Raw genomic sequence first — 15,616 nt, 5'->3', positions numbered from 1 at the left:
TTGACATGGTATGAAATTAATGACTAAAAGTATGGTTGGAACAGTCCAAAATACTTAGCAAAAAGCATGCTTATATAAGCTAAGAGTATTTAGTTATTAAGAACACAAATTCAAATTCATGACTAATTCACATCCTAATAAGATACATATCTGAACAGTTCTACTTTTAATTTCTATGTGTAAGATTTAATTTATAGGATGATTTGAAACCAGTCAAAACTTTAAAGCTATTTTAAATATATAATTGAATACATACTAATCTTTTAAAAAGAATGATTAAAATGTATAGATTTTCCAAATGTTACAAAATACATTTTAGATTTACCTGGTTTTCTTATGACTGTTCTTTTTGCTAGCTGTTTCTTTTTCACTTTTTTCCTTTTCTAATTTTTCTTTTTTCTCTTTCTTTGATTGTGGGGGGGGCACAAACTGCTGGGTAACTTGCTGTGCAACCAACTGGGAGACAGGTCGAGGTTTCCTGGGTACATTTAAAAAAATAATTTAATTGTATTTCAAGAAAAAAATTCTTATAGAATAATATGTAAAAGAAGTACAAACTATGATTTCCAAATAATTTACAAGTTAAAATCAGACAATAAAATTTAAGAAAAAAATAACTTTTGCTTTTTCTGTTAGCATGTGGGAATACTAGGCCAATTTATGACATAATACAGTTAAAGAATTCTGAGCAATAGGAATCAACTTAATTATTATCTGTATTAATATGTGAAATAAAACAGGACATCAAACCAAATATTTATGTTATGTGTAACATGTAATAAACCCAAATCATTAAAGCATAAGCATGGATTACTTGTGCATAATATGTAAACTACACTTACAAGATTTAGAGGCATTTACTAAGTACCTGACATATCCAAACTATTGAAAATAGATATTTCAACTGTACTTTTCCTGAGCACATATTTTCTGAACATAGCTTTCTTTAATTATTCTGTGGGTCAAATTGTCTTTTTTCTAAAACTTAACCATCTTAACTTGAAAAAACCTATTTTCTCTTTCAGGCAATCAATTAAAAAAAACAACTTTAGAAGCTTATTCCATAACCAGGGAAAAAGCCATCTTTCTAACATAAAGCCAACAAATCTAGTACTTCTTATTTTTCCTCTTAATGGACATATTTTTCCTTAATTTTACAGTTCTAATTTGGACTCTTAATATTTTGACACTGTACATGGATCTTTGGAACAAGGGAAAGTTCAAATTAAAAAGATAAAAACAAAAAGCATTATTGAAATTCACTTTTGAAAACAAAAAAATCCAGTGACCAAAACTATACATAATATTTTAGTAAGGGTCTAAATAATATGAAATATATTTTCTTAGCCTTTGCATTCCTTGTATTTATTTTTAGTATCATTTTGGTTTTATTCACAATAACATAATAGAGCTTTATAGTTTAACAAAATCTTTTTTGAACCCCCAAAACACAAAGGAAAAATATTATTCCCATTTTGCACAGAAAGAAACTGAGGTTCCAAGAAGGAAAGTGATTTGCCCAAGTCTCACATCATGTCTAATTTAATTCAATATTATAAACATTCCATTTGACAAACATTTCAGTATAACTTATTATATGAAAGATACTTTGAGGAATTACATTTATTATTATTATTATTATTATTATTAAATTGGAAGTCACAAGGGAGCCAGATTATTAAAGACTTTAAATGTCAAGCAATAGACTTTTCATTTTATCAGAAGGGCAATAAGGAACCATTAAAAGATTTCTGTTCAAGGGACAGATTATGGCAGATCTTTGAATTGGGAAGATGATTTGTACATGTGTGGAGGTTGGATTTGAGATAGGTAGAGACAAGTTCAATTGGGAGACTAATGGCACATGTCAAGTGAGAAGTGATAAAGGATCTAATTAATCTAGGATAGTCAAAATGTATGTGGAGAGAGGGGGTTAGATGCAAGAAAACTAGGTAGACAAAACTGACAAGATTTAAAGCCAGGATTCAAATCTAAGTCACCTGTTTAATTCCCAGTAATCTATGTTGATTTCTTTTCATCATTCAATGTTATCATATCTTTTTCTAACTATATTTTAAGCTTCTATATTGTAGGGCAATATTGCAATTCAAGAACTAAACTGTAGGACAAGGATTATGTCTGGGTGCCATTTAATACTACAGAGAAAAGTATATGGCTAGACAAAAGTATCACTTTTGATGTTTAACTGAAGAGATCCCAAGGAATAATGAAACAAACATTTTTAAAGAAGTTATTTTATATGGAGCTGAAAAAAATTAAGTATAATAGTGCTAGGTTGTCCAAAGCTTTTAAGGTCAAGTAAATGAATCTGAACTTTATTCAGTTGGCACTAGGAAGACAATTAAGACTGATGGTAGTGGAACTCCCCTTCACCCCTAGATTTGCAGTACTTTTCTTTCCTTCCCATTTATAGAGTGGATCTTACAAATAAGGCTAACTTAGGTTCAAAGTACTCTATAAGTCTATATTCACCAATGTGTGTAACTTTACAATCAAAGTACATAAGTAGTTCAAAGCATAACAAAATAGTAGAAAAAAACTTTCCCCACAGACTTAACCAAGAGACCCTCCAAAGAAGAACACATGGTAATAAAGTTATTTGGCTAAGCATCTCCTAAGTGAAGGCATTGTTTTCAACTTTGAAATCCTCAGGGACTAAAAGGTGCAACAGCATACAAACCTGCTAAATGCTGAATAAATAAGAAATAATAGAAAGAGAAAATTAGAAAGATCTCATCAGAAAAACAACTGACCTGGAAAATAGAGCAAGGAGAGATAATTTTAAAATGTGATCTAAAAGCCCTGATCCAAAAAAAAAAAGTCCAGACATCATAGCTCAAGAAACTATAAACAGATACTGTCAAATATCACAGAGCCAACAGTCAAAGTAGAAATTGAAGGAATCCACTGCCCACCTCCAGGAATATTATAACCAAATTCCAGAGATCCCCAATTCAAGGAGAAGATACTGCAAGCAGTAACAAAGAATTCAAGGGTTTCAGTCAAAATTCACAAGATTTAGCAGTTAAAGACTTGAAATGATATTCCTAAATGCAAATATTAGCTTGTAATTTTAGCTTTACTAGTCATAATACTAGCTTTAAAACTAAGAATAATCCATCTAGGAAAGCAAAGCAAAATCTACCAGGACAGAAGAGAGAGAGAGAGAGAGAGAGAGAGAGAGAGAGAGAGAGAGAGAGAGAGAGAGAGAGAGAGTGTGTGTGTGTGTGTGTGTGTGTGTGTGTGTGTGTGTGTGTGAATGGTTCAGACCTGTCTGACTCCTAACACTACAGGACCAAAGAGTTTTCTTGGCAAAGAGTCGAACGTTTTGCCATTTCTTTCTCCAATGGATTAAGGCAAATACTGGTTAAGTGGCTTGTTCAAAGTCACACAGATAGTAGACCAGATTTGATCTCAAGTCTTCCTGACTCCAGGCCCAGCACTCTATCTGCTAAGCCATCTTAGGTGCCCCTTAGTAACATAAAATTGGAAAAAATTCTATCAATTTACTAACCTCTCACCAATGTTCTTTTTGTAAATTTCTAAGTTAATGTCCTATAAATAATTCTTTAAATCCAAAATGGAACTCATTATATTTTCCTCTAAACTTCCCTCTACTATGAAAGACAGTACTATCAATCACCCTTCCAGTCACCCAAGCTTCTAACATAGTATCATCCTTTTTTACTTACTCTCAATAACCCAACTATCTTTTGTCTTCTCAACCACGTATCTACTCATATAATGACCACTCAAGTTCAGGTCCTCATTAACTCTAATTTTCACTATTGAAATAGCCTTCTGAAGGGTTTCCCTGCCTCAAGTTTCTCCCAATCACAATAAAACTTCCACTCACTTGCTAATTAGAACACTCTACCGAGGTCAGCTCCAGTGGCTCCCTATTTCCTTCAGAATCAAACTCCTAAGCTTAGCATGTTAAAAAACTGTAATTTGAATTCTTCCTATTATTTCCAGTCTTCTAACACTTAATTGTTCTCCAAATACTCTATATTCTAGTAATATAGGCCTACTTGATAGTCTTCAAATCAAGACAGTCCATCTTATGTCACCTTTACTTTCTAAAAAAATTTTATGTATTTAAGGCAATGGGGTTAAGTGACTTGCCAGGTCACACAGCTAAGAAAATTATTAAGTATCTGAGGCCGGATATGAATTCAGGTTCTTCTGACTCCAGGGCCAATGCTATATAACACTGTGCCACCTAGCTGCCCCCTCACCTTTGCTCTTGCTTCCTACCTATGCATCTTTGTTACCTGACTTCCTTCAAGACAACTTAAGAAGCCTGTTCTAGTCTTCCTAGGTACTTTTATTTTCCTTTCCTATATTACTTTCTATCTATGTAGTATATGTTTTATCTATACCTAATTATTTACATTACCTCTCTCATTAAATTAGGAACTCCCAAAAGGAAAGGGTCTATGTTTTTGCCTTTATTTGTATTCCCATTGCTTAGTCCAGTGCATAGCACAATAGTTAAATACTTAATTCTTATTCACTGACTGAAGTCTGTTACAAGATCATTTATTCAAAGGCAAAAGAACAAAATCGCTTTCCAAATCTAAAGTACTGGTTATTTATTATAAACAAGTCAAATCCATGTGTTGTTTTTTTCCTTAAAGCAAAATCGATAAAAAAAAGAGAAAACCATTACTTAATCTGATTTTAAAAATGAAAGAAAAATTAAATTACCAGTATCAAAAATGAAAACAGTGAATTCATCAACAATGAAGAGGAAATTATAGTAATTATTATGAACTATTTTGATCAATTATATGCAATAACACAATAATCTAAGTGAAATGGATGAATAATTACAAAAGTAGAAACCGTACAGTAGAGGAAAAAGAATAATTAAATAACAATTCTTGGGAAAAGAAACTGAGCAAGCCATCATTGAGTTTCCTAAGAATAAATCTCTAGGATCAGATATAACTGCTGAACATTTAAATTACAATTAATTCTAATATTATAAAAACTACTGGAAAATAGGTAAAGAAAGAATCCTATCAAATTCCTTTTATAATAAAAAGATGGGATTGAAATAAAAAACAGGAAAAGAAGAAACAAAGACAGAAAACTAAAGATCAATCTCCCTAATCAATATTGATAAAAAAATTATCTAAAACTAGCATAATTATCAAAATAGACCACAACAATAAAACTGAAAGACCAGGTGGAATTTATACCAGGAATGCAGGGCTGGTTCAATATTACAAAAACTATTACCACAACTGATCATATCAATAACAAAACTAACAAAAGTCATATGATTATATCATTAGACATAGAAAAAGATAAAATACAATATATTCATTCCTATTAAAAATACTAGAGATATAAGAATAAATGGAGTTCTCCTTAAAACAAGCAATATCTATCTAAAAATCATTAACAAGTATTATCTGACACAGGAACAAGCTAGAAGTCTTTCCAGTAAGATTAGGGATGAAGCAAGGATGTCTATTATCACCACAATTATTCAACATTGTACTAGAAGTGCTAGCTGTAGCAATAACATAAGAAAAATAAATTAAAGAATTAGAATAGGCAGTAAGGAAACAAAACTATCATTCATTTCAAATGATATGATGGTATACTTAGAGAATCCAAGAGAATTAACTAAAAAACTACTTGAAAAATTAATAACTTTAGCAAAGTTGCAGGTTATAAAATAAATTTACAAAAATCATTAGCAATTCTCTATATATGTTATTAAAGAGTTCAGCAAAAGAAATAAAGGAATTCCATTTAAAGTAACTCCACAGGCAGCTAGGTGGTGCAGTGGATAGAACACCTGAGTTCAAATCCCGCCTCTGACACTTAATAATTGCCTAGTTGTGGGACATTGGGCAAGTCACTTAACCCCATTGACTTAAATAGATTTTAAAAAATTTAAAAAATTAAAATAACTTCAGACTTTAGTAATACAGCTGCAAAACACTTTCCATAAAATAAAGTCAGATCTAAACAACTGGAAAACTATTAAATGCTCATGGTAAGCCAAGCCAATGGAAAATTCTACCTTAAATGATTTTACTTCAGTGCCATAGCAATCAAACTTCCAAAGAATTATAAAGCAAGAAAAAAAATCACAAAAGTCATAAGAACAAAAAGTCAAGAACATAAAGGGAATTAATTTAAAAAATATGACCTAGCAATCCAGATTTCAAACTGAATTACAAAGTGGTAATCATCAAAATAACCAGGTACTTGCTAGGAAATAGAATGGTAGGTCAGTGGAATAGATTAAGTACATAATATACATATAGTAAATGACCACTTTCAGATCTGTGGATAATGGTAGAATTTAATTTTACAGGAAGTAAAAAGGATCACTTTGAGAACATTAAATTAAAAAGTTCTGCACACACTAAAAAAAAACCAATTTATCCAAGATTTGAAGAAAAGTAGAAAACTGGTGAAAAAATCGTCTATAGCAACTCTCTTACACCTAGCAGATTGGCTAATATGACAGAAAAGAAAATGACAACTGTTAGGGGGATGTGGAATAATTGAGAGTAATCAAAGGTGGAATTGCTGTAAAGGGATCCAAAGCACTCTGGAGAACAATTTGGAACTATGCCCAAAGGACTATAAAACTGTGAATACACTTTTATCCAGCAATAGCGCTTAGAGGTCTGTAAGAAAGATAGAGGAAGGGGTGGATAAAGGGGAGCACACACACACACACTGGAGAAGTGGTATTCAGAAGTAAAATACTGAGGAATATGTTTAAAATAGAAAAAGGGGGGAAATAACATGTAGTGCAATAGAGTTAGTCATTATAACTTTGAATGTGAACAGGATGAACTCTCCCATAAAACATAAGCAAATAGCAGAATAGATTAAAAACCAGAATCCTACTATATGCTGCTTCCAAGAAACTCAAGTGAAGCAGAGAGATACATGTAGAGCAAAGGTAAAAGGTTGGAGCATAATATATTTTGCTTCAGCTGAAATGAAAAAGGCAGGGGCACCAATCCTTATCTCAGGCAAAGCAGCTGCTAAAATAGATTTCAATAAAAGAGATAAGGAAGAAAATTATATCCTCTTAAAAGGTACCATGGACAATAAAGCAATTTCAATACTAAATATGTATGCACCAAGTGGTATAGCATCCAAATTCTTAGAGGAGAAGCTGAATGAGCTACAGGAACACACAGACAGCAAAAACTCTACTGGTGGAAGATCTCAACCTCCCTTTCTCAGATTTAGATAAATCTTAGCATAAAAGACCTAAAGATCTAAAATTAATTTGAAATGAAACAATCTCATTTTAAAGAATGAGTGGATCAAACAACAAATTATAGAGAGAATTAATGATTTCATCCTTGGTAACAGCAATAACAAGACAGCATACCAAAATTTATAGGACACAGCCAAGGCAGTTTTTAGGGTATATATTATATCTTTAACTGCTTACAAAAAAATGGAGGAAAAAGAAATCAATGAACTAAGCATGCAACTAAAAATAAAATAGAACAAATCAAAAATCCCCAATTAAATAGCAAATTAGAAATTCTAAAAATTAAAGAAATTAATAAAATAGAAAGCAAGAAAATAATTGAACATATTAATAAAATCAAGAGTTGGTTTTATAAAAAAGAAGTTGGTTTTATGAAAAACCAATAAAATTGATAAACCTTTGGCTATTTGATAAAAAAAAAGAAAACCAAATTACTCCTATCATAAATAAAAAAGTGAACTCTCCACCAATGAGGAAATTAAAGTAATAATTTGGAATTATTTTGCCCAACTCTGCCAATAAATTTGATAATCTAAGTGAAATGGATGAATATTTATGAAAATATAAGTTGCCCAGGTAAAATGAAGAGAAAATTAAATACTGAACTCCCTAAGAAACAAACTCCAGAGCTAGATGGATTCACAAGTTAATTCCATCAAACATTTAAGGAACAATTGGAATTCTATATAAACTCTTTGAAAAAATAGGAGAAGATGGAACTTTGCCTAACTCTTTCTATGACACCATTATGGTGCTGACACCTAAACCAGAAAGAGTCAAAACAGAGAGAAAATTATAGACCAATTGCCCTAATGAATATTAATGCAAAAATCTTAAATAAAATATTAGCACAGTGAATACAGCAAGTTATCACTAGGATAATGCACTATGACCAAGCAGGATCCATCCCAGGAATGCAGGGATTGGTTCAATATTAGGAAAACTGTTAGTATAACTGACTATATAAGTAACAAACAACAGAAATCATATGATTATCTCAGTGGATGCTGAAAAAGCTTTTGTCAAAATACATCATTCCTACTAAAAACACTAAAGAGTGTAGGAATAATTGGATTGTTCCTTAGAATGATTAGCAGTATCTATCTGAAACCATCAACAGGCATTATATTCAATGGGGAAAAAGCTAGAAGCATTCCCAATAAGATCAGGGGTGAAACAAGGATGCCTTTTATCACCACTATTATTAAATATTGTATTAGAAATGTTAGCTTCAGCAATAAAAGAAGAAAATGAAATTGAAGGAATTAGAATTGGGAAGGAAGAAACAAACTTTCACTCTATACAGATGACATGATGGTATACCTAGAGAATCCTAAAAAATCATCTAAAAAACTACTAGAAACAATTAGCAACTTTAGCAAAGTCACAGGCTATAAAATAAACCCACATAAAGTCTTGGCATTTCCATACATTACTAGCAAAATACAGCAGCAAGAGTTAGAAAGAGAAATTCCATTTAAAGTAAGTTTGGACAATATAAATTACTTAGGGTCTATCTGCCAAGACAGACTCAGAAACTCTTTGAAAACAACTATAAAATACTCTTCACACAAATAAAATCAGAATTAAATAACTGGGCAAATATCAACCGATCATGGATAGGCCAAGCTAATATAATAAAAATTACAATTCTACCTAAATTAATCTACTTATTTAGTGCCTTACCAGTCAAACTTCCAAAAAATTACTCTAATGAGTTAGAATAAATTTTAACTAAATTCATATGAAGAAACAAAAAGTCAAGAATATCCAGGGATTTAATGAAAAAAAGTTCAAAAGAAGGTGGCTCAGCCTTACAAAATCTAAAATTATATTATAAAGCACCAGTCATCAAAACTGTCTGGTATTGGCTAAGAAATAGAGTGGTGGATCAGTGGAATAAATTAGGTGCAAAAGAGACAGCAGAAATGATTATAGTAATTTGTTGTTGGATAAACCCAAAGAGTCCAGTGTCTGGGATAAGAATTCCCTCTTCGATAAAAACTGCTGGGAAAATTTGAAGTCAGCATGGCAGAAACTTGGATTAGACCAACATATGACACCCTCTACCAAGATAAGATCAAAATGGGTACAGGATTTAGACATAAAAGACACTATTATAAGCAAACTAGGAGATCAAGGAATAGTTTACTTGTCAGATCTATGGAAAGGGAAGCAGTTTATGACCAATGAAGAGATGGAGAACATCATTAAAAACAAATTAGATAATTTTGATTACATTAAATTAAAAATCTTTTGCACAAACAAAACCACTGTAATCAAGATCAAAAGAAATGTAGTAAATTTAGAAACAATTTTTACAACTAGTATTTCTCACAAAGGACTCATTACTAAAATACATAGAAAATTGAGTCAAATTTATAAAAAAAGTCATAACTTGCTATAACACCCCAAGGGCAATAAAAATGTGTATACCCTTTGATCCAGCAATACCATTACTGGGCCTATACCCTAAAGATATTAAGGAAAAAGGATAAAAAAATCACTTATATAAAAATATCAATAGCAGCCCTGTTTGTGGTGGCAAAGAATTGTAAAGTCAGTGAAAATCCATCAAGTGGGGAATGGCTTAATAAACTGTGGTATATGTATGTGATGGAACACTACTGTTCTATTAGAAACCAGGAGGGATGAGAATTCAGGGAAGCCTGGAAGGATTTGCATGAACTGATGCTGAATGTGATGAGCAGAACCAGAAGAACATTGTACACCCTAACAGCAACATGGGGTAGATGATCAACCTTGATGAACCTTGATTCCATCAGCGCAACAATCAGGGACAATTTTGGGGTATCTGCCATGGAGAATACCATCTATATCCCGAGAAAGAATCATGGAGTTTAAAGACCAAAGACTATTACCTTTAACTTAGGAAAAAAAAAAAAAACCTGTTATCTTTTTATGTAATTTTGCTATCTCTTATACTTTATTTTTCTTCCTTAAGGGTATAATTTCTCTCTCATCACATCCAACTTAGATCAGTGGAAACAATGAAAAGACTAACAGACTGCCTTCTGTAGGGGTGGGGAGAGGGAAGCAAGATTAGGGGAAAAATTTTAAAACTCAAAATGAATAAAATCTTTCTTGAATGAAAAAAAAATCTTGGTTTACAACAGAGAATCAACTAGCCAGCAAAACTGAAATTTCTCTTTCAGGGGAAAAGATGGACTTTCAATGAAACAGGGGATTTTCAAACTTTCCTATCGAGACAACCAGAGCTAAACAGAAAGTTTGATCTTCAAATACAGGACTCTGGTGAACCAAAGAGGGGGTGGATGAGAAGGACTAACTATGAGGAACTTAATGATATTAAACTGTTTGTATTCCTGCACAGGAAGAAGATACTGACAACTCATATGAACTTTTTCATTTATAAGAGCTGTTAGAAGGAGCATATACATACAGGGCACAGGAAGAAGTGGAATATAATGGTATAATATAGTAGTGGATGGAGTCAATGGATGATAGAGAAAGTATTGGCAGGAAGGGAAAGGAGAGGAAGAAGGAGCTACGATATTTCACATAAGAGTAAAGAAAAAGCTTTTTCAATATAGTGGAATGGGGAAAAGCAAGGGGGAATGAATGAGCCCTCATTCTCATCAGAAATTCCACAGAGAGGAAATAACATAAACACTTAATAGGGTATTGAAATTCTATCTTAACTTAGCTTAGAGAAAAATGAGAAGAAAAGGATGGGATAAAGGGGAATGGGGGAAGGGTCAATATTCTATGGACGTCAGTGACTCTATAGCATTTGGGATATGACACTGCAGGTGACAGGCTCACTGGGACAAGGTTTAGAGAGTGGCTGTTCAGCACATTTTGAGGTTAAAATCTTTTGACTCCTTTTCTCATATATGACATTTGGAAATGTCTCACCTGGCTCAGCTTAAAGTCTGGCTTAAAGCACTTGGCTAGAGGAAGTTGGATGGTACAGTGGATTGAGCACCTGGCCCTGGAGTCAGGAGGGCTCCAATTCCAGTCCCCGACATAAGACATTTACTAGCCATATGATCCTGGTAAGTCACTTAAACCCTCCTGCCTTGCAAAACCAAACAAAAAGGCATTTGGCAATCCATATAATCTTTGCCTGCAAATTGACAGTTAAATAAATTAAGGAATTTTTCCTTTTCTTATATCCCTGATCTTTATGGTAAATTTTATAATCATGTCAGGTGACTAATATTAAAACCAAGTATAAAAATTTATGTCATGTTCTAATAGCCAGTTAGGCTAGATTGTATCTATTATGGACATCTATTATTCTGTAGCTTATTTTAAAGTATTTTAAAGAGAAAGTATATTTTTCAGTCAGGGACTTTTAATAAAAGGTTAAATCTGTTTTATTTGTAAATCACTTATTAGGTATTCTCTGTTCTGAAGTGATTATCAACAATTGGTTCCAATCCTATATAAACTCTTTGGAAAAATAGGGAAAGATGGAACTCTGCCTAACTCTTTCTATGAAACCAATATGGTACTGCTACCTAAACCAGGAAGAGTTAAAACAGAGAAAGAAAATTATAGACCTATTTCCCTCATGAATACAGATGCAAAAATCCTAAATAAAATCTTAGCAAAATGACCACAACAAGTCATCACTAGGATAATACATTATGATCAAGTAGGATTTATTCCAGGAATGCAGGGTTGGTTCAATATTAGGAAAACTGTTAGTATACTCAATTTATATCAATAACAAACCTATCAGAAACCATATGATCATATCAATAGATGCTGAAAAAGCTTTTGACAAAATACAGCATCCATTCCTATTAAAAACACTAGAGAGTGTAGGAATAAATGGACTGTTCCTTAAAATAATTAGCAGTATCTATCTGAAACCATCAACAAGCATTATACTCAATGGGGAGAGGCTAGAGGCATTCCCAATAAGATCAGGGGTTAAACAAGGGTGCCCATTATCACCACTACTATTCAATATTGTATTAGAAATGTTAGCATCAGCAATTAGAGAAGAAAAAGAAATTAAAGGAATTAGAATTGGGAAGGAAGAAACAAAACTCTCACTATTCGCAGATGACATGATGTCTACCTAGAGAATCCCAAGAAATCATCTAAAAAACTACTGGAAACAATTAGCAATTTTAGCAAAGTTGCAGGTTATAAAATAAATCCCCAGAAATCCTCAACTTTCCTATATATGACTAGCAAGAAACAGCAGGAAGAGCTAGAAAGAGAAATTCCATTCAAAGTAACCTCAGACAGTGTAAAATACTTGGGAGTCTATTTGCCAAGACAGACTCAGAATCTTTTTGAAAACAATTATAAAACACTTCTCACACAAATTAAAGCAGATTTAAATAACTGGGCAAATATCAACTGCTCATGGATAGGTAGAGCTAATATAATAAAAATGACAATTCTACCAAAACTAAACTATCTGTTTAGTGCCCTACCAATCAAAATTCTAAAAAATTACTTTAATGAGCTAGAAAAAATTGTAAGTAAATTCATATGGAGAAATAAAAAGTCAAGAATTGCCAGGAGCTTAATGAAAAAAAATGCAAATGAAGGTGGCTTAGTGGCTTAGCACTACCAGATCTAAAATTATATTATAAAGCATCAGTCATCAAAACTGTTTGGTATTGGCTAAGAAATAGAGTGGTGGACCAGTGGAATAGACTAGGTGTAAAAGCAGGAGAGGATTATAGTAATCTGCTGTTTGATAAACCCAAAGAGTCAGGCCACCAGGATAAAAACTCCCTCTTTGATAAAAACTGCTGGGATAATTGGAAGTTAGTGTGGAAGAAACTTAGATTAGACCAACACCTCACACCCTTTACCAAGATAAGATCCAAATGGTTACAGGACATAGACATAAAAAACAATACTATAAGCAAATTAGAAGATCAAGGACTAGTCTACCTGTCAGATCTATGGAAAGGGGAACAGCTTATGATTAAGAAAGAGTTGGAGAACATCACTAAAAACCAATTAGATGATTTCGATTACATTAAATTAAAAAGTTTTTGCACAGGTAAAACCAATGTAATCAAAATCAAAAGAAAAGTAGTAAATTGGGAAACAATCTTTACAACTAATGATTCTGACAAAGGACTCATTTCTAAAATATACAGAGAACTGAGTCATATTTTTAAAACAAAAAGCCATTCCCCAATTGACAAATGGTCAAAGGATATGCAAAGGCAATTTACAGAGGAGGAGATCAAAGCAATCCATAGCCATATGAAAAAATGCTCTAAATCATTAATTATTAGAGAAATGCAAATTAAAGCTTCTCTGAGGTACCACCTCACACCTCTCAGATTGGCCAGTATGACCAGGAAAGATAATGATCATTGTTGGAAGGGATGTGGGAAATCTGGGACACTATTACACTGTTGGTGGAGCTGTGAACTCATCCAACCCTTCTGGAGAGCTATTTGGAACTATGCCCAAAGGGCAACAAAAATGTGCATACCCTTTGACCCAGCAATACCACTACTGGGTCTATACCCTGAAGAGATGAGGAAAAAGGGTAAAAACATTACTTGTACAAAAATATTTATAGCAGCCCTGTTTGTGGTGGCAAAGAATTGGAAATCCAGTAAATGTCCTTCAATTGGGGAATGGTTTAGCAAACTGTGGTATATGTATGTCATGGAATACTATTGTTCTATTAGAAATCAGGAGGGACGGGATTTCAGGGAAACTTGGAGGAATCTGCATGAACTGATGCTGAGTGAGATGAGCAGAACCAGAAAAACACTGTACACCCTAACAGCAACATGGGAGTGATGTTCAACCTTGAAGGGCTTGCTCATTCCATCAGCGCAACAATTGGGAACAATTTTTGGCTGTCGGCAAAGGAGAGTACCACCTGTATCCAGATAAGGAGCTGTGGAGTTTGAACAAAGTACAAGGACTATTCCCTTTAATCTGGGGAAAAAAAAAAAACCCCAGATGTCTTATGGTTTGATCTGGTTACCTCTGAGAATTCTGTTCTCTTTAAGGATATGATTTCTCTCTCACCACCCAATTTGGATCGAGGTACAACATGGAAACAAAGTAAAGACTGACGGAGTGCTATCTGTGGGGTGGGGGTGGGGGGAGGGAAGCAAGATTGGGGGAAAACTGTAAAACTCAAATAATATCTTTAATAAAAATTAAAAAAAAATAAAGTGATTATCAAATGGATATGCTACAAGCCCAAATTAATTTAGTACATCTTTAAATACTTCACTTTTGCAGTGGAATTCTCATTTTTATGGAAGTTTATTTTTGTTAAGTGGAAGAGAATCCTCCAAATGAATGAATGAATAAATAAATAAGATGCCTAAACCAAAACCATTCTAATTCTAAAAATTTTCTATTTTCTATTTATAAGATCTATCTGTGACAACTGGCAAATCAAAGAGATTCCAAAATATGAGTTTTGATCTGTTTAAAAAAATTTTGTGTTGGGGTGGCTAGGTGGCACAGTGGATAGAGCAATGGCCCTGGAGTCAGGAGTACCTGGGTTCAAATCCGGTCTCAGACACTTAATAATTACCTAGCTGTGTGGCCTTGGGCAAGCCAGTTAACCCCACTGCCTTGCAAAAACCTAAAAAAAAAAATTTGTGTTGAGATATTTATGTTATTTACTTTCCCCCTTGAGTTTATTTGTACAGGTAATTTAATCAAAGGAGATTGCCCCCTTTTGATGTCTGTAACATTCCTCTTGATTTGGTAAATGTGTTGTCTATCCTTATGCCTGTCTCTTATATAGATCCTCATGTTTGTTGTTTGCCCATTCTTTTTAAGAATCCTTTAAATGAATTTGAAAGTTTATAAAATAGTTGTAGATGTTAGTGACTTATTCCATTTGCTGCTCTGTTTGCTTGACTCCACCTCCACATAACAAAGTACCCTCCGCCCAAAATAAATGGATTTCCTTACCCCAGGAATCATGACTTGGGTTTTGACACTTTCTAAACTCATCTTCAGTTGCTTCTTCCTCCAGAGGAAGGATTGTAATGGGGGAAAACTAAACCTCTCCCAAAGCCTTCCTTTATAAAGTGCTCATAACCTTCCTAGTAACAACATCTAAGAGATGCTATGTCTCCCTCCAATATGCCCCTTATCTTTTTTCTACACCTCTTTAGTTGATCAAAATAGGGGATAATGTTAAGAATAATGAGATTCTCCTGGTAAAAAAAAAAATTGATTTTTTTTTTAGGTTTCTGCAAGGCAAATGGGGTTAAGTGGCTTGCCCAAGGCCACACAGCTAGGTAATTATTAAGTGTCTGAGACCGGATTTGAACCCAGGTCCTCCTGACTCCAAGGCCAGTGCTTTATCCACTA

General features: G+C 33.2%; 1 protein-coding gene across 3 annotated transcripts in view; it reads right to left on the bottom strand.

Annotated features, from left to right (window-relative positions):
• Nucleotides 1-15,616, bottom strand: part of YAF2 (YY1 associated factor 2) — a 106,270-nt gene that overhangs the window by 12,586 nt on the left and 78,068 nt on the right. For all 3 annotated transcript variants that reach the window (XM_074194729.1, XM_074194731.1, XM_074194728.1), the window contains one exon: nt 326-478. In XM_074194729.1, coding sequence (XP_074050830.1) covers nt 326-478 — 153 coding nt within the window. The remainder of the gene's footprint in view (nt 1-325; nt 479-15,616) is intronic.

The sequence above is a fragment of the Macrotis lagotis genome, chromosome 7, assembly GCF_037893015.1.
Source record: "Macrotis lagotis isolate mMagLag1 chromosome 7, bilby.v1.9.chrom.fasta, whole genome shotgun sequence".
NCBI lineage: Eukaryota > Metazoa > Chordata > Mammalia > Peramelemorphia > Peramelidae > Macrotis > Macrotis lagotis.
The sequence above is the reverse complement of the archived record's forward strand: the minus strand, read 5'-3'. Positions and strand labels throughout refer to the sequence as shown.